At 44.4% G+C, this 23036-nt stretch overlaps 1 protein-coding gene across 10 annotated transcripts in view; it reads right to left on the minus strand.

The window, feature by feature from the left end:
- Nucleotides 1-23036, minus strand: part of Dido1 (death inducer-obliterator 1) — a 53246-nt gene that overhangs the window by 13419 nt on the left and 16791 nt on the right. For 4 of the 10 annotated variants that reach the window (XM_087653489.1, XM_087653488.1, XM_087653495.1 and 1 more), the window contains exons 2-14: nucleotides 20834-21018; nucleotides 19558-19669; nucleotides 17755-18586; nucleotides 16385-16706; nucleotides 13293-13505; nucleotides 12138-12363; nucleotides 3734-3967; nucleotides 3508-3616; nucleotides 3233-3392; nucleotides 2015-2131; nucleotides 1768-1872; nucleotides 784-916; nucleotides 52-577 (exon numbers count right to left, since the gene is read on the minus strand). In XM_087653489.1, the coding sequence (XP_087509615.1) occupies nucleotides 52-577; nucleotides 784-916; nucleotides 1768-1872; nucleotides 2015-2131; nucleotides 3233-3392; nucleotides 3508-3616; nucleotides 3734-3967; nucleotides 12138-12363; nucleotides 13293-13505; nucleotides 16385-16706; nucleotides 17755-18584 (2975 nt within the window). In that variant the 5' untranslated portion in view covers nucleotides 18585-18586; nucleotides 19558-19669; nucleotides 20834-21018. 10 annotated transcript variants of the gene reach the window in all.

Genomic DNA, 23036 nt, shown 5'->3' on the forward strand with positions numbered 1-23036 from the left:
CTCTGGTTGGTCTAAAGAGTCTGAGGTTTGCATACCGTCCTAAAGGCATACCTTGTATTGGGTGATGGTGGCACTGACAGGTATCTCGGGTCAGGAGAAGAGGATGGCTTAGCCAGTATGGACTTGGGCACCACTGCAGAAGTCAAGGCAGGCTTTAGTATTTCCAGTTTGGTTTCTGATGTCTGGGAGTTGTCCATATGGGCTGCCATGGAGGCTGTGACTGTGCATGACCCACTCAGGGCGGTTCTGGGGTCTCGACCAGACACTGTGACTGTAGTGACCACCCCACTCCCGCCAGAGGCAAAAGAGGAAGAAAGGCCATCCAGAGAAGAGGGCTCAGGATGGCTGTCGCCTGCAGACTCAGGGAAACCCTTTCTCTCCTGGTTCAGACTAGATACGGTCTCCAGGTCTGGATCACACGTGTTTTCAGGGGTCTCTGCAATCCCCTCATCAGCAGTGCTAGGAACTGCGTCAGGTGGAGAGCTGTCGTGCCTGGCCTTCAAGTCTTCTTTTTTCGAAGAAGCTGAAAGCTTTTGCTTCTTAGGAGCTGGTTCATCCTCCGATGATGGCACCTGACCTGCAGAACGTGAGGGAGGAGGGAGAAGACAATCAAGATGTCAGCTCAGTGCAGTAGGGGACGTCAACTGGAAGCGCCACAACCAAGGCAGGCCACACAAGTGCAGAAACCACTGTCTAAACTGGCTAGAGTACAGCTCGAAGAACAAGTTAAACAAACCGAATTTTGTCTTATTTCCACAGTTTCAGCCCCTAAATTATGCTCACCTGTACAGATTTTACAGTTTAAATCAAAAAGATGGGCCCGATGCTGACTGGTGGTGTCCTTCAGCATGCTGCTGAAGACATCCAGGAGGGGTGCTGTGCTCTTCTCAGGGGCGGCTCGCACGGACTCTTGTTCCTACAAGTGAAATGCAAGCAAGTCTTGCCTTTGCTGTTTCCTTGAGACTGTCCCACAATGTAGCAGAGGATGACCCTGAAATTCCTGGTCCTCCTTCTATCTACAGCAGTGGTTCTCAACTTTCCTAATGCCAAGACCCTTGAATAGTTCTCCATGTTGTGGTGACCCCAACCATGACATTATTTTGGTTGCTATTTTCTAACTGTAATTTTGAAAGTTATGATTTGTAATGTAAGTATCTGATATGCTGGATATCTGATATGAGACTCTGTGAAAGGATTGTTTGACCCCCAAAATGGGTTTCAACCCACAGGTTGAGAACCACTGATTTAGAAAGTGCCAACATGCTTGGTTCAAGTAGATAATTTCTTTTCCAAACTCAATCCATCTCCAAGTTAATACCACAAACCAGAACCAATGGAGAGCCAGGCATGCATGGTGGTGGCATAGGCCTTTAGTCTCAGCATTCCATAGGTGGAAGCAGGCAGATCTCTGAGTTAAAGACCACCCAGGTCTACAAAGCAAGTTCCAAGACAGTCAGCGCTACCCAGAAAAACCCTGTCTTGAGAAAAAAAAAAAAAAAATGGAGAAAAATCCCACTAAGCCAGGTGTGGTGCACTAGTCTCGACCCTTAAAATCCCAGAATGAAAAGCTGTAGGCCAGACTAAGCTGCAAAGATAGACTGTCTTAAAATACCAAAGGAACCCATGTCATTCTAATGAATGGATACAGGCACTTGCCACCGTGCACACACACGGACTTGTGTAAATGTCAGTGACTTTCTCAGTGACTTAATGCCTTGAGAGCAGATAAGAGATGTTCGTCTCTGTGCAAACACCCCAAATGCTCACTTCTGAATCTGATACTGGTGGAGAATCTTCCATGTCAGGAATGGTTTCCGGTTTAGTAGAGTTCTTCTTGCTTTCATTAAGCAACTTAGTCCTGGACTCTATCACCTACAAGGAGGACAAAAGTGAAGGCTTCAGCTTTGGGTTCTAGGTAGAAGGAATAGTCATCCATTCTACAATTAGCTCACTGACTTCTAGAAAATGGAAACCTCTAGGACCTCAGACAGCAATCTTCCTCTTCAGCACTTACAGATTTTGTGGGCTTCTCTGTCCACATAGAAAGCTCTTTAGATACAAGTTCTTCAGGCTTCATTCTGACAAGTTTTGCCAAAGAGATTTCTTCTCGAAGAACACGATGGAAGAGGCCCTATTTTGAGAAAGAAAAAGCACCTTTCACCTCCTCATTCATAACCTTTCAGTGATGTACTTTACTCTGGGTCAAGATGAACAGAGCAGCAGGATGGAAATCGGATGACCCTGACCACTCCAAGCACTGACCCACACAGTGCAGGAATGCACCCTCGCCCCGCTGTGAGGAGCATTCTAAAGTAGGCAGCAATGACCTAGCTGAGAGTCAACTTCAAGGACATCTGTAGATTCTCTGCTTTGTCAGGATCACAGATCATGCATACAACTTGGAGCATAGATGAAAAGTTAGAAGCCAGCAGAAGAGGATGGCATACATAATTCTAGCACCTGGGAGACAGAAGTACAAGATTCTGCCTCAAAAAAAGTAGTTATAAAGACAGACTGTGCAGGTCTTCGATCCTAATAGGTCTGAGTGTGAGGCTAGCCAGAGCCACATAGTGAGAACAAGTCCCCAACCTCACACAAAGTTAGAAATAAAGGCAGGAATACACTTCTAGGCAATGTAGCCAAGGCATTTGATTCTGGCTCTAAAACATGGAGGTGCATGCGTGCGTGCATGCGTGCGTGCGTGCGTATTCAGAGTCAAGAGAACACTATGAACAAGTCCCAACAGCAGAAAGCAGGAGAGGTACCAAGCTTGTCCCACATCAAGTGGCTAAGGAAGAAAGCTAAGAGAAAGTTACTTGAACTTTTAATTTCACAACTTGTTAAGCAAAAACAAGTGGCTCCCCTAAGAATTTAAGGCCAGCTTGATCCCTGGCCAGCCATGGTTGCAGTAAGGCAAAAAAATAAAAAATAAAATAAAAATGTTATACTACATATCAGATATCCCTGAAAATTGGGATGAAAAATTTCAAGCTTAGGTCAGTGGGCATGTGGTTTTTGCAGGGAAGTTTTAAGCTAATCTAGTAAAATGGGAGAGGGGTTATAAAATCTCTGATAACTCCAGTTCTGGCAGTGAAGATGATGATCCACAAATATTCAGAGGAAGGATGTATACATCTCCAAATATTGTTTGGTATATCACTGTGAAGCTAACAGAAATGAAGGGTCTATTATGGGTCAAGAATTCCCAACATCTAGTCGGGGGCACACAGACCTGATTCTTAGGATCCTTAAGGTTGAACATGATGCTGCGATATTTGCTCTTATAGCGATTATCTGTAACCTGGAACAAGTTAAACATCTCCTTCTCAATGTGGAGGGCAATTTTTCCTACTTCATTTTCTGTCATTATTAAGTCATCGCTGTCATTGACTCTGAATAGAATGAAAAGAGGGATTACATAAACCAGGGGGCACGTGACTAGTTGGGAGGTTTCAGAACACGATCATCAATGCTTCATCTGGGAATATGACATAGACAATAGCCCACCTTTTCCACAAAATCTCTTTCAAGGAGCGCCTTATATTTTGTCGAATTTGTGAATTGGGTTGTGATGGAGCTGGGCTCACAGGCCCAAGGCGTCCTGGGACTGGAGAGGCTGCAGGAACATTGGCAGACATTGGTTTCCTGGCAATTCCCACCACAGCAGCAGAGCCAGGCAACTTTTTGGAAGCAGCTATCACAGGTGTTGGTCCTGCCTGCCTGGCAGAAGTACCTGACAGGGTGGCTGAGGGCCATGGCCTTTTGGGGATGGTACCCTTGAAGCCTGAAGGCAGCTTCTTAACGGCTGTTTTCGCTCCTGCCATATTAGGGTAAGGAGGAAGCTTCTTTGGAACAAGATTTCTAGGTGAAGTCTGTCTGCCCATCACGGAGCCTGGAGGAACTGCTTTCTTAGGGACCGCAGCTGCCGCCACTGTTCTATCCTCCACTCTCTTGTCATCTTTCATGGCTGGAAAGCAGAAGGCACACACTCAGAGATGTGAGCAGCACAGACAAACAGCACAGTGACATCATACCATGTCATCCTGGAAACAGCCAGTACAATCAAGGAATTAGACACATTTGCAGGTTTTTAAAATCTCAAAACTTAGGCTGTTGCACAGTATTTTATGGTGGCAACTACTCCTTATTTTAAATGCCTTTTATGTATGATAACATTACTTCAAACAAGCCAATTATCAAAAGCTCCAATTAATCACTAGCTAAATTGTAAAAATAAAGAACAAACTTGAGATCAAAATAGGGCAGATTTACAGGATCATTTTCATTAAGAAGGTATTTTTCTGTAGAACCCCTTTAAAAAGGGGAAAAAAAAAATCACACAATATCTCCTCCATGAATAGCCAACTCCTGAGGGTTCTGGAGGTAGACTCCTTCCTGTCAGCAAAGGGTACACATTATTTCATCACCCACCACTGTAGACCTGGTTGACAAATTTGCTATAGAGAAGATCAGCCAACCTATTTTCACACAAAAATTCAGATGCCAGAATGGAAGACGTCAGCCTACTGTGTGTGCGTGAAAGGAACTCCTTTCTTGATGGAAGGCACGGGAGCAATGAGGACCAGATGCTAAAATGACTGGTGCCCATTTATACACCACCACCCACACCCCATGCATACCTAATTCTCTCAGCTGGGTAAAAAGACAGACAACCTGGTGTTTTAAATGCTTGTCAAGATAAGGGCAGTGATAGTGATACCTTTAATCCCAGCATTTGAAAGACAGAGGAAGGTGGATCTCAAGAGTTTGAGGCCAGCCTATTCTACAGAGTGAGTTTCAGGGCAGCCAAGGCTTCAGAGAAACCCTGTCTTGAAAAACCAATATTGTCTAACACAAATGCTGAGTCAAAAGGTTTGGCTTGCAGCAAACCTTCGACATGCCAGTGGACAATCAGTTTAATTAAAATCCTGCATCAAGGGCTCACAAAATGTCTTAAAAAGGATACCAGGTGACAAGCCCAAGATCAGATGGCAGAATCCACATAGTTTAAGGAGGGAATAGACACCCAGCCCACCTCCCACCAACACACACACACTCTCCAAATCCTGAGTCAGATCAGTACCACAGCTTGGGCCACAGAACTGAATGATGCTTGTCTAGCATGTTGACCAGCAGCCCAAGTGGTCAGACAAGGGAAGGAAATGCCTGGGAACCTGTGGCTCAGGACTATTGTCCTACCAGACAAGAAGCAAACAGGTCATATGGTTCATCTAGATAGGCAACCCTTCAACATCACATGCTACCAAAAACCCGTAATTACAGTTTCAGCACGTCTATGACTGAGGCATGACTTAGATCATAGATGAATACTTCCTACTTTCTGATCCTAGTAACTACTTCTAATATACCAGGAAGGTCAGAAGGCCAGGAAAGGGCGGAGATCCCATACACAAGGAAAGCCCACTTCAACAAGCTACTCAATGTGCTTAGGGACACCATCAGGTCCTGTCAGGCCTGACTACTAACCTGTCTGAGGGGTAGCCCTACCACTGCCATATGGCTGATTACAAAGTGATACTGAGCAATCTAGATGTAAGATGCATCTCAACTGAAGCCCTTCAATTCCATCCCAAAGGACTTTGTTACAAGTGGACTGTGTGCTTGCTCAGAAGCCCATCAAACCTCAGCCTCAAAGCACTACAGGGGCTTTGCAGAGTGATAGTAACATCTACCTAAAACTCTGTTTTTCTAGATGAGGACAGGAAATACCTAGAGGCAGATTTGTACAAAATAGAAATTAGAAGTACACTCTGAACAACGGAAGACTTTACTACCAAGGATCTATTTTTACAATGCAGTGTATATGACAAATACAAGGAGAGAACACATTCTGAGCCAAGGGGTATAGCCAAGGTTCCCATAGATCAAGGGCAATATCCAAGCACTTTGCAGTGTTAAGAAGTCTATTTCTAACTCTCAGCTCCAGGTGTATTCAGCAATTTACCTGCATGTCTGGTTACTGGGCTGTATAGGGGTAAAAATCAGTACATTCCTTTGAGGAACGTACACAGAAGGAATGAAAGCACTCAGATAATGGTATGATGAACCAAGTGCTGTGTGAGACAGTGATATTGAACAGATGTATAATAAATGTGTATTAGATTGCCAGCTGACTTCCACTCTACAAAACTAATGAGGCATTACCAAAACCTTGACAAAGCCCCTCCATATAGCAGTATGGCCTGAGACACGTCGGTGATTTTTTTTTCCTTGTTTCTGGCCACAAGCAGGGACTTCAAACCACAGGTTCCTCTACAGACTGAATCTTTTGGCCTGACTGCATTTTGCTTATTCTTGACACTCCATGTACACATCTGGTTTGAGAACAAACATACCTGAATGCCATCTATTAATACAACTCCCTAACTATCACTTTGAAGCCTTACAGCTCTGGGGACTTCTTTCCACTAAAGGCCAACATTAGGACACTTTAGGCATACTCCCAACAGTGCGTAAAAGGCATGTTATGTGATAACAAATTGGTATGTCCCATAAATGATGGTTTTTCCTAATCATTTACCTACTAGCATCTTGAAACACCAAGCCCTCTTCTATTTTGGAAGGTGACAAATGGCAACAGTTCCGCAATGCAACTGTTCAAGGGAGTGGCACATTTCTCGAGCCCCAACAGGTAGGAACAGTGGTGCTGCCTTAGGGCACAATGCCAGCAACAGGGATTCACCTTCATGTTTGAATATAACAATGAATTTGTAAATCCTTATTTCATTCCCTACCCCAATACTAGGTCTTCAAAGCCTATGCCTTGGGCACACTGGACAGATGTCCTATTGAGCTACTGTTCCAATAGCAGAATTCACTTCTCACTATATAAAAATTAAGTACCTTAACTAATGAGAGAACCATTAAGGGGTAAGAAGGTATTGACTAACACTAAGCAGGAGGAAGGCATCTCCAGTCCTGAGGACCACTAGTGGAAGCAAAGCTGCTTCCTAGTTTGATGGGGTAGGGAATGAGAGTGCTCCGCATGGGAGCACTCTGGTCTCACGCCATGGGTTCATTAGTAAGGCTGTTATAGATCTGCTGGTCACCAGGTGGCAGTAATGATCCACAAAGGCAAGAAAAAGTTATTAGGAGGATAAAACACTGCTTATATGCCCCCAAGATAGAACCCCACAACTGCATCAAGTTGAATCCTAGTGGGGGACAGGGTCCAGGTACAGCATAGGGGTTCAATTCTACAGTCCCACCCATCCCAGTTAAGCTGTCTGATGGCTGCTCTTAGAGGGCAGGCTGCCCCTGCAGGTATTCCACCTATGGGGAACTGCTTTTTTTGAAGACAGTGACCAAGCAGCACCTTGAAACAAGGTCAGGTGTTGAATTCTGTTCCTCAGCTTTGGGCCACATAAGGGATTTCTCACTGCTTTACCATACCTCTTTCCAGCGAGGTGGCAGTACCAAGTGGATGTTTTTTCTGTTGCTTCCTAGACCCGTTTAAGTATCTTCAAATAAATATCCCTTTATCCACACCTCATGCACATGCCTATAATCTCAGGATTCAGGAGGCTGAGGCAGGACTGTAAAGGAAGGTGGCCAGGGCTATAATATTGAAACCATTAAAAAAAAAAAAAGGTATCTTGAAAAGCAGTCACCAATTCAGTTTTATATATAAAATGAGACCTGGGCAAAAAGCAGTATAGGCTACATCAGAGATGCTCCTCAAATGCCCACTGTGACTACGATGACCTGTAGAGGTCCACATCCAACTGCTGTGTTCTGGAAATGAAAATCTGTTTTTTACTGATGTCCAGTATTTGACCTCTTTTAATGCAGAGACCAATGCTTAAGGATCTTGCAAGTTATCTTAACCAATCACATAGTATCTTGAAATCTTTAGCTTCAATCATGTTGGATTGGTAGTTTCTTACGTTGTTGGTCACGGGGATGCAGTGTGGTGAGGGAGGTGTGGGCGTGTTCAATTTGCCCAGCCATGGAAGCTGAGCTGCTGCTTCTCAGATTTCTCCACACACACCAGGTACAGGTGACTTCAGCCAAGTTCATTTTAGCCATTATTTGTACTAAGTCATTTACTGGAACATGATAGGAGCACGTTACAACAATCCATGTGCCTTCCTAGACCCTCCAGACCTAACCGGCTCAAAGCTGGAGGTGCAGTGGACAACCAGGATTAGAGAGTGCAACCAGTTACCTTAGGTTCTTGCCGAGCTCTTCCAGGTTTATGGCAAATCAATGTTGCCCAAACCTTCATTAAAGCAGTTAAAAATCTGACCATCTATGTTTACTCCCTAACTTTTGGATACTAAGCATGTTAACTATGTGCATGTTGGTGTGTATCAAAAGCATTTTACCACTTTATACTAATGACCGTGGTAGGCTTCTTCAGAGGAGACTTTTGCACTCTTGAGATCAGCAATGCCATCAAAGATTTTCTTGGAGTGTTAACCCTTTGCTCCATAGCTCCTTAAGTTTACAGGGCGACCATTCAGAGAGGTGAAGGACAGAGGGACAACTATAGGACAGACTGGAGTATTCTTAGGGGCTCACTTTGAAGGTTCAAGTTAACGCCATGGTCCAATTTTCTCAATTGTGGGCTTTTCAAAGATTTGTAAAAGCAAAATGATACCAAAAGAATGTAACCAACAGCCTAGTAAGTTAGCTCTATGCATATTACTCAACAGCTGCCAAGATTAACCCCCTCAGAACCAGTTTTGTTTCCCCTATTGGGAGGGGCTTGGTTTAAGATGTGCAAAGCCGTTCCTCTATCCCCACTTTATTCCCACTAACAACTCTGAAGACAAATAAACGGCTCATGCAGCTGATAAAACACAGGCCCACCCCTGGCTTTGGGTTTCTAGTGCCCTCCACAGGGTTGGCTCCTTCATGACCCCATGAAATGTACTTCTGAAGCCCACATCTCAAGGTATCCTGGAAAACTCCGTGTTCTCCCTGCTCTACCAACCCACCTGGTCATCACCTGTGCAGGATGCATGCATGCATCAACATGGAAAATGTTTCTGCATGAGTAGGATGCAGTCACTCCCAGGTTTGGTTTTACAGTGGTTAGGGTTTTGCATTAAATCCCTATAGCCAGGTGAAGTGTCATGTCAAGTTCCATTTAAACACCAGTGTTTTAAGTAACTTGATGAGCCATTTAGTGAGTCCAAAATACTAATTATTGTGATATAAGTATAAATACTAAATTTTGTTTCAAAACTCTAATAAGCCAAGAATATTTTAGGCAAGTGTTCAGCTCACTTCCCTCTCCTGGCAATGAGGGGTGCCAGCGGAAATAAAACACAGAAGGATACAAAAACTTTAACAGCAAAAGCAGAATCTTTGGAAATTTTTAAAATGACAATTGTTTCTATAAATTAAGGAAACTGTACAGATATTCTAGAAAGAAAAAAAAAATCAGAGGAACAACTGTTCATGAAATCGAAATCACCTGCATGTGGAGGAGTGGTTTCCTGTGCAGGCAGCAAGCTGCCTGTCTGTATCCACTCAAGAGGGCAGCAGCTCGGCTCAGCTCTGCCATGCAGTCTTCTCAGTGTACATGGTGGGCATCCACGTAGGAGATTGTAGAAGTGTTCCCAGCACTGGCTTCACTTTGAGCCTCCCTCCCTCCTCTCCCTACCCACCCCCATGTGTGTTCTGCACACAGGCAGTGGGGAGACAGGGCCAAAGTCCTTGGGACACAGTTGGACAAGCTGTGTGGTGCTCTCCCACTGTACAGAGAAAGAGGGATCAAAGGGGCCCAACCCCATTTAGACAGCAAGAGGCAGAGGAGATACTGCTCCTCGTTGATGTCACTCTCAATGTTAGGATGATATCATCATGGGATGGGGGTGGGGGTGGGGAACGGTCAGAAGAAACTGGTTTAGAAACATGTCCCTGATGCATGCTGTATTTTGAATGTTGGTCAATTTTGAGATGCTGGTATGTTGGGAAGATTAATCAGTTGTCCTACTCTCCTGCCCTGGAACCTGACAAGGCAGGAGAGAGGTCAAAGAGCATAGGAACTGGTCACCTTGTTCATGCCTGGGAGCCCCACCACCACTCGGCACCTCGTGGAAGAGAGACAGAAGACAGTACTCAGATTTTAGGACTACTATGTTCTGTCCTCCTCACAAATCCACCAGTGCACAGGACTTTCTATGATACCACACAGGGAATATACTTACCAGGGTCTGAAACAACTGGAAATTGAACTGCTTCTAATGTGAGACCCTGAGTCAGAACTTCAAGAGCTGGTTTCCCGTTCTGGGCACACAGATAAGGATGACTGAGTTGTAATCAATCTTCAGCTCAGGACTATGGCTACATTCCCAGGTGTCTACATTTTGTTTTCATGTCTACAGACACTTAAAGCACTTGAACCCTGTACTTGGAAGGTTCTCCCCTATTCTAAGGTGGCACTCGGCTCTAAGTCTACTCATTAGCTCACACTGTTGCTGTTGTTGAGCTGCTATAGATGAAAGAACACGAGATCTGTCACCTGCAAACCTAGAACTCACTACTCAACTGCCTAAAGTACACTAAGGCCTGCCACAAAAAGCAGCAGCATATGCTAACTTACTGCATTCCTTAGCCTTTTACATTCCCTTTCCTCCCACTTGCCCTAGAGAGAGGTTTGCACTCTGCAACCCCAGCAGGCCTAGAACTCATGATGTTCCTGTCTAACTTTCCTAATGTCAATCTAGGCCTACAACACTGTAACAACTGCATTCTCACCTTGTGAACCTATACCTGCAAAAGATCTTCCCCTAGTTAGCTTGCTGAAAGGCTAGTAAGAAATGTAGCATGTTCATATTATTACAATTTAGGGCTCTTTAACCCCGTCCGTGATGCTTTTGTTAAAAAGATTGATATAAATGCACTAATGGGAGTGGGGTGCAATGTCAGCAGCCTCACCTGGTTGAATGCATGAGGTTCTGGGTTGGATCCCCAGCACCACAGCCTGTCATCTCAGCACAGGAAAGGAAGTCAGGAAGAGCGGAAGTTCAGTACCATGGACTACAAGAGCAGCTCAGTTGGTAGACTGCTTGCCTAATCCTGAGTTCACACCCACAACATATATCAGGTGTGTGCCTGTAAATTCCAGTGCTCTTTACAGTTGGAGGCAGGAGGATCCCCAGCTTCACAGCAAACTAAGGCCAGCCTGGGCTAGAAGAGCCCCCTTATCTGGGGCTGAGGGTGAGCAGAGATGGAACAAAACACTACCAAGAGAACACAACTGAAAATTCACTTGGAACCACTGTACAGAGAATAAGAAAGGGACACCCTGTACAGCAGTGACAGGAATGGCTTCAAACTCAGTGATCTAATCTTGGGCTCCCAAGTTTACTCAAGCTATCAACTTAATGTAGATAATGTTAATAATGATTTGATCTGAGGCAAACTAGTAATCAAAATCTGGGGCATCTACGAATCTGGAAGCTACCACCCACAATTCTCCCTTTGATGAGGGCACTGCTGTAGGTGTAAGGTCAGCAGGATTACTCACCATGAAGTCTGAGCAGCAGCAAATGGCCTTCAAAACTCACGCCTGTTTAGGTGTGTAATACGTGAAACAGACACAAACTGTCTGTTGTTTCAAAAATGTCCTAACTCATGAAAAGTCACTTTTGCTATGGAAGAACAGTGGTGACTTCATGAAAGGAAAATACGTAATGTGAAAAAGCTCATGGTTTATGTGTGCTGTGCTGTGCTATGCTGTGAGGAATTCATGTCTGTCCTGAGCCTGGAGTCTGAACAGTGCACTGATGGAGTCCCATCTTGTTGAGAGCAGTTCAAATACTTACCGAGGCCTAAAACTGAAAGAAAAAAAGAAAGAAAGAAAGAGAGAGAGAGAGAGAGAGAGAGAGAGAGAGAGAGAGAGAAAGAAAGAAAGAAAGAAAGAGGAGAAATTGCCTCCAACGTGAGGCCTACACAGCTCTTTAGGAAACGCCCAGAGAAGCTCCACAGGCTAGGCAGGAACACCTGGGGTCCAGAGACATCTTGGCATCTGTTTCTGGTTGGCAGTGAGCTGCTGGCTACCATCAGCACCAGAACACCCAGGACTGTGGTCCTAGACAGCCCCAGGCAGCCACCCAGATGGTGGGATGGGCCTGGGAAGCCAGCCTTTGGGTGATACGTACATTTACTCAATAGGGTGGGTGAGAGCGCAGTGGGCTTCTCGGGCTTCTCTGGCTTCTCAGGCTTCACAGCATTGTAGTTGTGGTCACTTGCCCAGGACGGTGTGCTCTCACAAGTTGCCTCCTTCACAGAAGTCTCACTCCTGGAAGCCAATGTCACTTTCTTCACTGGGTTTTCCCTTTTCTCTGATGCTAGTCTCTTGTGCACAGAAGAGATTTTAATCCCTGCCTGGATAATCAGTGAAATCCCAATTATTAAGGTTTGAAGTGACACCTTTGCTTCAACAACCAATTAAAGACACATACACTTTTTATTTTAGAACCTGAAGACCCTTCAAGCGAAGCTAGGCAGAATCCTGTGATGTTCTGTATGGCTACAGTCACACACCAAATAACACTTAGCATTCCTTTGTGACATCTGGGTAATCATGAAGGTTCTGTCTATAACGCAGCTGAGGAATGAACTAGTCAAGATAAAAGCATGAGTGCCTTTTGGCAAGGTAAGGAAATAAGCTGTAAACAAAGCAGAGGGGCTACTACGTGTGGGCGCAAGGTATTAACAAATGGTTAACTGCATTCCCAGTGGGAAACTGTAGTTGGATCACACAGCACCGCACACAGCACAGGGCAACCATTTATGGAAGTTGGAAGATCCAAAATGACAGTCTTGAAAAATAAAAACTATGTCACTTAGTCAGGCGTGGTGGCACAGTATTGTAATCCCAGCTGAGCAGGAGGCTAAGGGAATAAAATTCCAAGTTCAAGAACTGCCAGCACTACAGAATTGTCTTTAAAACAAAAGAAACACTCCCCCCCAAAAGGATATGAAGAAATCATAGGACTGTTTGCATACTCGGCACTCTACCACTAAGTTATCAAGGCACAGAGCCTTGCCCAGCACGTATGTTCTTATCTGACTGTCAGTGGACTTTGGACAGAGCTGTGTGGTACATATCCTGAAGCCACACGCTTGCCTGCTTGTAGTATATTCATGTTAACTAATCCCTCAGGGAATGGGGGAAGAGGGAAGGAAAATATGACCTATATTTTGCTGACAACTGATGTTCCCTGCATTGCTCAAGTAAGCAGTAACCAGTCAATGCAAAGTACCCTTCCTGTTTCAAGTAAGTATCCTGAAGGGGACTGTTGTCAGCTTACCTGAACACTGCATTTTGGAAGACTGAACTTTTCTGGCTTCGTCTTGACCTTTTCCTTGGGTTTTGGTTTTTGTTCTTTACCTGAACTTAGAATTTTCATGGTAGCTGCAGCATGTTTGAGAATGCAATCATTACTGCAATACACCGAGTCAGGCTGTGCTACATTGGAACACCCAGGGCCAATGCATTTAGCAGCACCAGGAGCCTCTACAACCTGCAGAACAAGACAGGCGACTTCAGACATCACTGACACACTATTGGTGGTCACTGTTATTAAGACACAAGCAGATTTTTTTTGTTTGGGTGGTTTTTGAGAGAGGGTTTCACTATGTAACTCTGGTTGGCCAGAAACTTGCTATGCAGACCAGACTGGCCTTGAACTCAAGAGATTTGCCTGCTTCTGCCTCCTCAGTGCTGGGACTAAAGATATAAGGTGTACATCTCTATGGCTGGCTCTAATAGTTTTATATGAATAAAAATTATTTTTTATTTGTTAGCTGTGCATGATAGCATAATCTTTAATACAATTAAAAGGGAAGGCAGAAGATTCCCAAGATTCAGGCCAGTCCAGGCTACATAGGAAGACCTGTCTTTATGAACTATACAAACCTTTTTTTCCTTTTGATTGCCCTGGCACACAAACTCTGCACACACAGGAGCTTCAGATCTATATGCCCTCTAAAACATGTGCAGGCCAAATGAGATAAAAATAAGAGAAGGTCTGGAAACACAGCTCAGAGGATGCTTTTACAAAAGACCAGTCTGTTAGAACTCATGTCAGATAGCCTTCCACCAGCTATAACTTCAGACTTCTGTCCTCTGAGGGCACCTACACTGTCGCACACTACTCCCCTAGATGCACATAGGTTAAAAATAAACCACTAGGTAGGGTTGGGGATTTAGCTCAGTGGTAGAGCGCTTGCCTAGCAAGCGCAAGGCCCTGGGTTCGGTCCCCAGCTCCGAAAAAAAAGAAGAAGAAAAAAAAAAAAACACTATGGAAAAAAGGGCAAAATGTAGTTTTAATGAGCTACAAATTTTCATCAATATTTTTGTTTTAAAAAAATAATAAACAATTTATATAAATTAAAAAAAATTGTTGCAGAGAGAGAGAGAGAGAGAGAGAGAGAGAGAGAGAGAGAGTGTGTGTGTGTGTGTGTGTGTGTGTGTGTGGTGTGTGGTCAGGACAACTTTCAGGAATCAATTCTCTCCTTTTACCATGTGGGATCTGAAGATGAAAATCAGGTTATCAGATTTGATGGCACATGCTGTTAAATTGAAATTCCTTTATATGCATGCATGTTTTGCCTTCATGTCTGTCCGTCCACACACAGAGGATATCAGACTACTTGTTACTTGAGCTATAAGTGGCGCTGAGAGCCATATGGGTACTAAGAATTGAACCTAGTTCCTCTTGATTAACTAGACTTCATCTCTGAGCACCTCTCCAGCCACCCAGAGGAAATATATACACATTAAACTCATGCCACCAAACCCAACCTTCCGGTGAAAATTCTTAGAAAAGAAAATGTGGGGGTTGGGGATTTAGCTCAGTGGTAGAGCGCTTACCTAGGAAGCGCAAGGCCCTGGGTTTGGTCCCCAGCTCCGAAAAAAAGAACCAAAAAAAAAAAAAAAAAAAAAAAAAAAAAGAAAATGTACCTTTCCCTAAGAGAGAAGAGATCCACTGTTGGTTTTAAAGAAAGGTGGCCTCGCCTGGGTTTTGTGAGTGGTTTGGAAGGAGATTGCCAAAAGACACAGGATACACACATTATAGATAACCAGTGGGCATTTAGTTTTAAGTATATCAGAAAGACTGAACTGAAGAACATGTATCCGACAGTTTGAGGGTCCCAGAAGGTCATCTCTTACTACCTTCTAATGAGACCACAGTCCTAGCCAAGTTGAAGCCTTGATAATCTTGTACCCTGACCCATGGAGATTGGAAATGGGGATTTTAAGCTAAGTCCGTAACACAGCAGCAGAAACAAGACTCGTGTAGGTACTTATGGAGTCTGTGCTTACAACTTCTTCTTTTTTTTTTTTTTTTTTTGGTTCTTTTTTTCAGAGCTGGGGATCGAACCCAGGGCCTTGCGCTTCCTAGGCAAGCACTCTACCACTGAGCTAAATCCCCAACCCCGCTTACAACTTCTAATGTTATGTTGCTAGAAAAGATAAGTAGGTATTAACGTGTCCCTACACTGACTCAAGCAAAAGGTCAGTTTTCAGTATAAATATTTAATAGAGTTGCTTTCCTTCTGCCAAACCAAGTTTACACAGAGTAAGATTCAGGCCATGTCTAACATACTGAATAATAAAAGCATCAAACTGACAACTTCCTCCAGTAAATGGTGTTAGCAGCCACCGTTTAATGTCATTTCACCTGGTAGCACAGTGAGAACTAAGGCAGTAACAGTGTAGACTGCAGTTTCCACAGACTCTCACCTGCTGGAGGGCGGGCTATGGAGGTTAGGGGTCTGAAGTGAAGATATTCTTGATGGCACCCTCATGGGAAATGTAACACACTTGTTGACAACAGGAGACAGCTCTCCTGAGCCATAAGACTGCTCATGGGAAATATGACGGTTACAGTCCCATGAGATAATATAACTCAAGTAAGAAGAATGAAGAAAACACCAGGCAGGCAGAGAAACAACCCAATGAGTACCAGGCATGTAACAGTTCAGGTAAGCTTGTTAAGAACAGAACACAGTGCACCTTTCTCTCAAAAACTGCCAGCACTCAAAACATATAACACCAAGAACATGTGAAAAGGTTAATTTTTTTCTTCAAACACAGTCAATAGCACTGTGGAGAAATGCATTTCCCCTTAAAGAACCATTAGAGCACAGTATTGCTGGCACTAAAGAGGCTATGACAGAGCAGTTATAACTGACATTAGCCGGAGTGACATAGACATCCATGCAGGCTGTCATTAAGTTGATACACAGAGCAGCAGGATATTCTCTTGCAGGGCTCAGGCCCGTAAGGATCAGTACCTGCCCCACAAAAACCCAACTACCCTAAAGGGAAGGTACCTTCCCAGTACTGCAGCAGTAAGCCTGACACATGTGCCTGCCAAGGCAGACAGGTACTTACGGGCTGGAATATCTTGAGCTTTTTCTTGCCGCTGGGGTTTGCCGCCTTCTCAATCCTACCCTTTATGCCCTGGTCTTCTCCGGACCTCTGCTCTACTGTCCCTATGCTTGTACAGTCTGTGCCATCAGCACCTACAGGTCTGCACCCAGCATCCTGCTCATCGGCGGCGCTGCTACTCGTCTCATCCTGCACTTGCAAAATTGTGCAATTTGGGCAGATGTAGTCCTCCCCATTCCTCTCCAGGAGCCGCCCTCGGGCCTCAGATATCCCCACGCAGTCCCCATGGAACCACTCTTCACACCGGTCACAGCAGATCATAAACCTAAATGGGAAGATCATGTGGTCACTGTCCAACAGATCATGTGGTCACACTTTCAACATTCTAGTATGAAGAGCATGCAAATAAAGGGAAAAGTGAGATCAGAGCTAAAAACATCCAAGTGCCCCCATCCTTTTGTTAGCAGCACTCCAAATCTGCTTCATCTTTTTTCTATTTTTAAAAAGACTTAATGTATACACTGTATTACTTATTTATTAATAATTTAATTAATGAGTACACTGTAGCTGTCTTCAGACACACCAGAAGAGGACATCGCATCTCATTACAGATGGTTGTGAGCCACCATGTGGTTGCTGGGAATCAAACTCAGGACCTCTGGAAGAGCAGTCAGTGCTCTTAACCACCGAGCCATCTCTCCAGCCCCTCATCTTTTTTCTCTATTTACTTACTTTTAGAGACAGGGTTTCTCCTGTCTTAAACTGCCTACGTAGCCAAAGATGATCTTGAATTTCTGATTCTCCTGCCTCTACTGAGAGCTGAGGTTACAGGCATATGCCACCTCACCATTATATGAGGTACTGGGGATCACACCCAGGGCTTCATGTGTGCTGAGTAAGCATTCTACTCACAGAGCCACATCCTCAGCCCTTCATCTTCTGGTTAGAACACTAAGAGTGAATTAGAGGCTTTAGAGTATCTCCACACAGCAACAGAAACTTCACCTCCTAACAATCCCACAGAGATGCCCCATCACCACCTGGCAGTCAACTCAAAGGACCATACAGGGTGGATCCTCTAACGCTCCCATAGGATCTGTAGGACAACAGTTGGTTCTCGCCTATCTACAGTGTCCATCTGCACATGGCTTGAGAGACTGAGGCACTGTGCATTTCATCCCCTGCATGGACCACACGTGGCTGCCATGGTAGAGGGCAGCTCTAGGCAGTCACATGCATGCATTCCTTGTTTCTTTTTTCAGACTCATTCGTCTTTTCTCAATAAGCCAACTGCTGTTTGACATAAAAGCAAATGTCAGTCCTCTCGCTGTCTCCATCCCTTGGTTCTCTACCAGTTCCCTCCCTCCACCTACCTGTTGTTGTGAGGCTGGCGGCAGATGCAGTACAGGGCATTGGGGTCGTAAACCTCACACTCAGGCTTTGGTTTGCCAGCTTCCCTGGGGCTTTCCTCCTTACTTCCCTGAGTCGCTTTCCCCTCCAACTGATTTTCTCTGTCATCTTTCTCTGACTGGGACACTGGTCCCTGGCTAGCCTCAGGCTCCTGCTTACAGCGAGGTGTGTCCTCCTCAGTACTGCCTATCTGGACACTCCCAGCTTCGGCAGGATCTTCCTCTCGGCGCTGCTTCCGCAGTCGATTCTGAATGCCTCTCAGGGACCTCTCCACAGGTTCCTGCTCTCGCTTTCTTCGAAGGCGGTTCTGAAGTTCCTTCAGCGTAAGACCATCACTGTCACTGTCAGAGGTGTCTTCTTCCTCATCACCTCCTTTCACCTTTTCAGAAGAGGAAGGATGTTCTTTCCCTAAGGTGCCAGGTGCAGGGCCACTTCTGATCTCAGAACTGCTTTCAACGCTCCCCTCAGAAGCTGTCTCCACATCAGTGACTGTGGAGGACGTGGGCTCACTGGAATCCTCCAGGGACACCGGCACATTTTTTCTCCCTCGGCGCCGAACAGTAGTAAGGAACTCTTCTACCCTTTCGGTCCGCTTTGGCTGCCGTCCACTGCGGCGCAGGGAGAGGTTATGCTGTTGTGGTTGCTGCTCACTGGGGTCCACCTCGGTGTCTCCTGCACCCTCACGTTTGGCAATTGTGGTTCTTCGAAAACCCCAGGTTTTCCTGAACTCTTTACTGGTGGGTTTGATAGCCTTGGGTGCTTCCTCATTGCTCAGGTCCCCTTTATCATCCATACCTAATGACAAAAGGCAGTCATATTGTGACTAACATCCTACCAAACCACACCATGTAGCACACCAGGGGCACTGAGTGAGTGCCCTTACCAAGGGTGGTAAGATGTGGCTTCTGACAGGAGCAGAGCTGCACATGAACTAGATGCTTCTGATCACTGCACTCTATGCTGTGTCTGTGAGATGATGTGAGTTAACTATAGTGAGTGTTTTGCAGAAAACCATCCAACTGATAATAAATGTATGCAAAAATGGGTAGGGAACTATGACTCAAGGGCAGTCAAGCAGCATAAAAACACGTTCAGACAGTGAGGCCAGCAGACATGTGAATGGCGCTAGGTCACATCATTTTTTTTTTTTTTTTTTTGTTCTTTTTTTCGGAGCTGGGGACCGAACCCAGGGCCTTGCGCTTCCTAGGCAAGCGCTCTACCACTGAGCTAAATCCCCAACCCCAGGTCACATCATTCTTAAGGGACTGTGTAGAGTTAAGCTGTTCATGGCAACCAAGGAGCAAGGGCATATGATGTATGCCACCTCTGGGTCTGCCTCACGGGAAGTCTGGCCAAATGTGTCCGGGGCTTTGGTGCTTGCTGCCTTTTTTTAGTCTCACCCCAAGCCTGGACTGGGAAAGACTGTCTTCAACACTGGTATCAACTGAGCATGGAGTCCTTTTGTGGACGCCAAGTAAAAAAGAACAACTGGCAGACTCCTGATGACCTCTCACTCCACTGTATTGATCTGAACAACAGCTTCAAGGCGTACTACTGCCCAAGTGTGCCCATGTCTGTCTTCCTAGGGTCTTCCTACTACTATGTAGCAAATGTCAGCTTTAGACTTGTAGAGATCCCCATGCCTTACTTAGCATCCTAAGCACTGAGATTTACAAGTACCACCACACACCCAGGTCTTTCCCTTTCTTTTTAAAAGATGAAATCTTTATTCTTGTTCAGAATGACAGAGCTGGAAGAGAGTATACCTTGAGAATCCTCTTCCTGGCTGTGCAGGATTGAGCTGCATTTAAATGCTGCTGACGGATGACTCTACTGCATGTTCCATTTTAAGAGAAGGACTGCATAAAAACAAAAAACCTAAAACACAAAACACAGAGAATTAAAATTCTCAACCACTGTTTTCCTTCCTGACCTTTCGGTAGGTAACTGCCACGCAGCTACAGAGCACTCATCTCTCCCTAGCACCCTGGACCCTTGTCTTCAGGTCCTCTGAGGCTGCTGAGTCGAGATTATCACTTCTTTGGTCGGTCACACCTCCTCTAAAATGGTAAATGCCAGAATCCAACCCAGTCAGGGACCAACAATGACGCTTGAGTCACAGTACAGCTAATTCCTCAGACTGCCTGAACAGACAGACCAAGGACTGACACAATGGCATAGAGCTGGCTTCATGAGGCTGAGGTGTCCTCCATTTTCTTTGTTGTTTTAGAGACAGGGTACCACCATATAACTGACTGGCCTAGAGCTTTCTCTACAGACTAGGCTGGCCTGAACTCAGATCTGCCTGCCTCTGCCTCCCACTGCTGGGATTAAAGAAGTCACCACCATTCTCGCCTGGTGTGGTCTTTTAAATACACACAGCTGGGGCTGGGGAGATGTTCATCAATTAAGAGCACTGACTGCTCTCTAGGAGATGGGTTTGCTTGGTTCCCAACACCCGTAAGAGAGCCAATAGCTATCACTCCAGTCTCAGCCCCGTGTTCTCTGGGCATCATATACATGCTGCAGCCATGAGGGCAGGTAAAATGTCCACACACAAGCTAAAATTCTTAAGAAGAAGAATTTAATACATACAGCTGAGGAAATTTCAAACTGTAACTACTATAACAGCTTCTTCATTGTAGAGTATTTGTTGTTTAGACAAAACAAGTTTTGCACCATGACAATGTTTTTAAATTAAACTCCCATTTTACCACTGAGCCACAGACACAGGCTACAGTGCATCTCTACTCAGAGTGCAGTCTGGGGGCCACCTACCCAGCCTTCCTGACAAGTATTCCACACCTAGAACTCAAAAGGCAACACCACATTTTCTCTACAAAATTGTTCTCATTAGACAGAAACTACACACTTCAAGGTTTATACACTGATAAAATAGCCAAGTGAAAAAGAAAAATAGGTTAAATTTTTAACAATGGCCATTCATTAAAAAAAGCTATGCTTAAGTTCTGATACTTTAGATTATTAAAAATAAATATAAATGCGACATTATACTCACTTCTTTATACAAATGCCACTTACCTGTCCCAAAACTGAAAGCTTGGAAATGTTTGGCTGAAAATCCTACATAAAATAATAAACCTGAGGCCAAGTCCAGCAGATGGACAAGCCTCACCACACTGTTGTCAGTCACAGTTCATCAATGAGAAGATTCCGGAGCTTCAAACAACCAAAGGGACAGTGGGGACTGCCTCTTGACCAAGCTCCTACGGAAAAGGAAAAACATATTACAGATCTTAAACAACTGTGACTAAACCATACGCCAACAAGAAAAAGCCAATTCTACTCACTCTATACTCAGAGTGACTTACAAAGATGTCAGAGTAGAGAGGCAGTGGTACGGGTACACACTAAAGAAGGTGCCAGGCAAGAGGCAAAGTGAGGCAGAGGAGAGGGCCCAGGGCATCAGCTTCTGTAGTCAATAAGAACCTATTATGAAGCAGACCCAGCAGGAAGAAACACAAAATGTGGAAAGGTTAAATAACAAAATTATGTATGCTATGTAATTTTAAAGCAATCTTAGTGTGGAAGCATCATAAGTTAATTTAAAATCTAAGAAATTTAGAGAACTAAGTTTACATTCACTGATGATGTGGTTATTTATGAACATCTGAGAGCCAGGTAGGGTAGCACATTATTTGTAATCCCAGCGCTAAGAGGCTGAAGCAAGCAAAAGCTGAGTATGAGGCCAGTCTGGGCTACACAAGGAGACTCAGTCTCAATCTATTATATAAATTTCACCCCATCTTCCTGATAAGGTCCTAACTAATGACACTGTTCTCTGTGCCCCACAAGAAACAAATCCAACAAGCCTCTCCTTTCCTCATAGTGTAATCACAATCTAACACCCTCTCCAGACGTCTTTGTTTCTAGCCAGGGCTTTTAAACCACAAGGGCCAGAGCAGCAATTCTGAGCAGAACCCACCTCTTACTTCCTCTCTCTGCCTGGCTCCAACTGCCTTCCAGCTAACTGTGGTCTCCCTAGTAACCCAAGACAAAGGGTGAGCATTCCATGTATCCTTAAAGTGACAAAGACCTTTCTAGAGCTTATGTCACCTCCACAAGGAGGTTGTCCTAGTTTCTATCACATGGAAAGCTAGCCACCAAAAGCCAACTTCAAGAGTTTAGAAACTACTGGCCAGACCCAGCCACAGGAGCTGGATTGGCTCTATATAGCACTTTAGAAACTAAATAGACGGGGTTGGGGGTTTAGCTCAGTGGTAGAGCGCTTGCCTAGCAATCGCAAGGCCCTGGGTTCAGTCCCCAGCTCCGAAAAAAAGAAAAAAAAAAAAAAAAAAAAAGAAGAAACTAAATAGGACAACAAACCAACAAGTTAGAAACTACTTGTAAAAGTAAATGGGACACAAGCACCTACCTATTTAAAAAACAAACAACAACAAAAAGAACCAATAACCTCAGGAATGAAAATCATTTAAAAAGATTCGCCCATGGACTGGAGGGATGGCTCAGCAATTAAGAGCACATGTTGCTCTTGCAGAGGACTTGGGTTTGGTCCCCAGCACCCACATACCATCCATAATTCCAGTTCCAGGATATCCCCAAGAAATACAACACTCTCATCTGACCTCTGCAGGCATCGGGCACATATGTGGTACACAACATACTTGCAGGGAAAACATTCATACACATAAAATAACCTAAAAAAAATTGTTTTTTATAGATTCAATTTATAGATGTAAATGTAGCTCACTGGAGTGTCTACCTAGCATGGATTTAATCCCCAACACCATGGTGAAAAGTACATGTTAACCTGAAAAATAAGAATTTAGAATAGTCTTGAATATTATTAAGTAAAAATGCAGTTATTTCTTCTAAGTAGAATGATATAGAAGACATCTGTAATAGATTTTCTGTATTTGCAATTTTTTTTCATAACTCTACCAATGTGGAATTCAGTGTTTATCGAAACAAAAGTACCAACACAGTAAACTGTATCTGTAAGGTGTAAGTAAAATACACTGTTGGAGGCCTGGCACCATGGCAATGGCATGGGAATCTCAGTACTGAGGGTAGGGAGAAGAGAAGAAAGGCCATCTTGGGTTGTACATGGAGAACATTTTAAATAAGGGTTAGACTGTGGCACAGTAGCAAACGCTTGCCTGGTATGCACTAGGTCCTGGGTACCAAGCTCAGCACCACTGAGGAGTAAGTTAAAAATAAATTATGTTACATCTCTAACCTAAATTAGTGTCTTTCTACAACA

This window comes from Rattus norvegicus, chromosome 3 (genome assembly GCF_021556685.1).
Source record: "Rattus norvegicus strain SHRSP/BbbUtx chromosome 3, alternate assembly SHRSP_T2T, whole genome shotgun sequence".
In the NCBI taxonomy this organism is placed as follows: domain Eukaryota; kingdom Metazoa; phylum Chordata; class Mammalia; order Rodentia; family Muridae; genus Rattus; species Rattus norvegicus.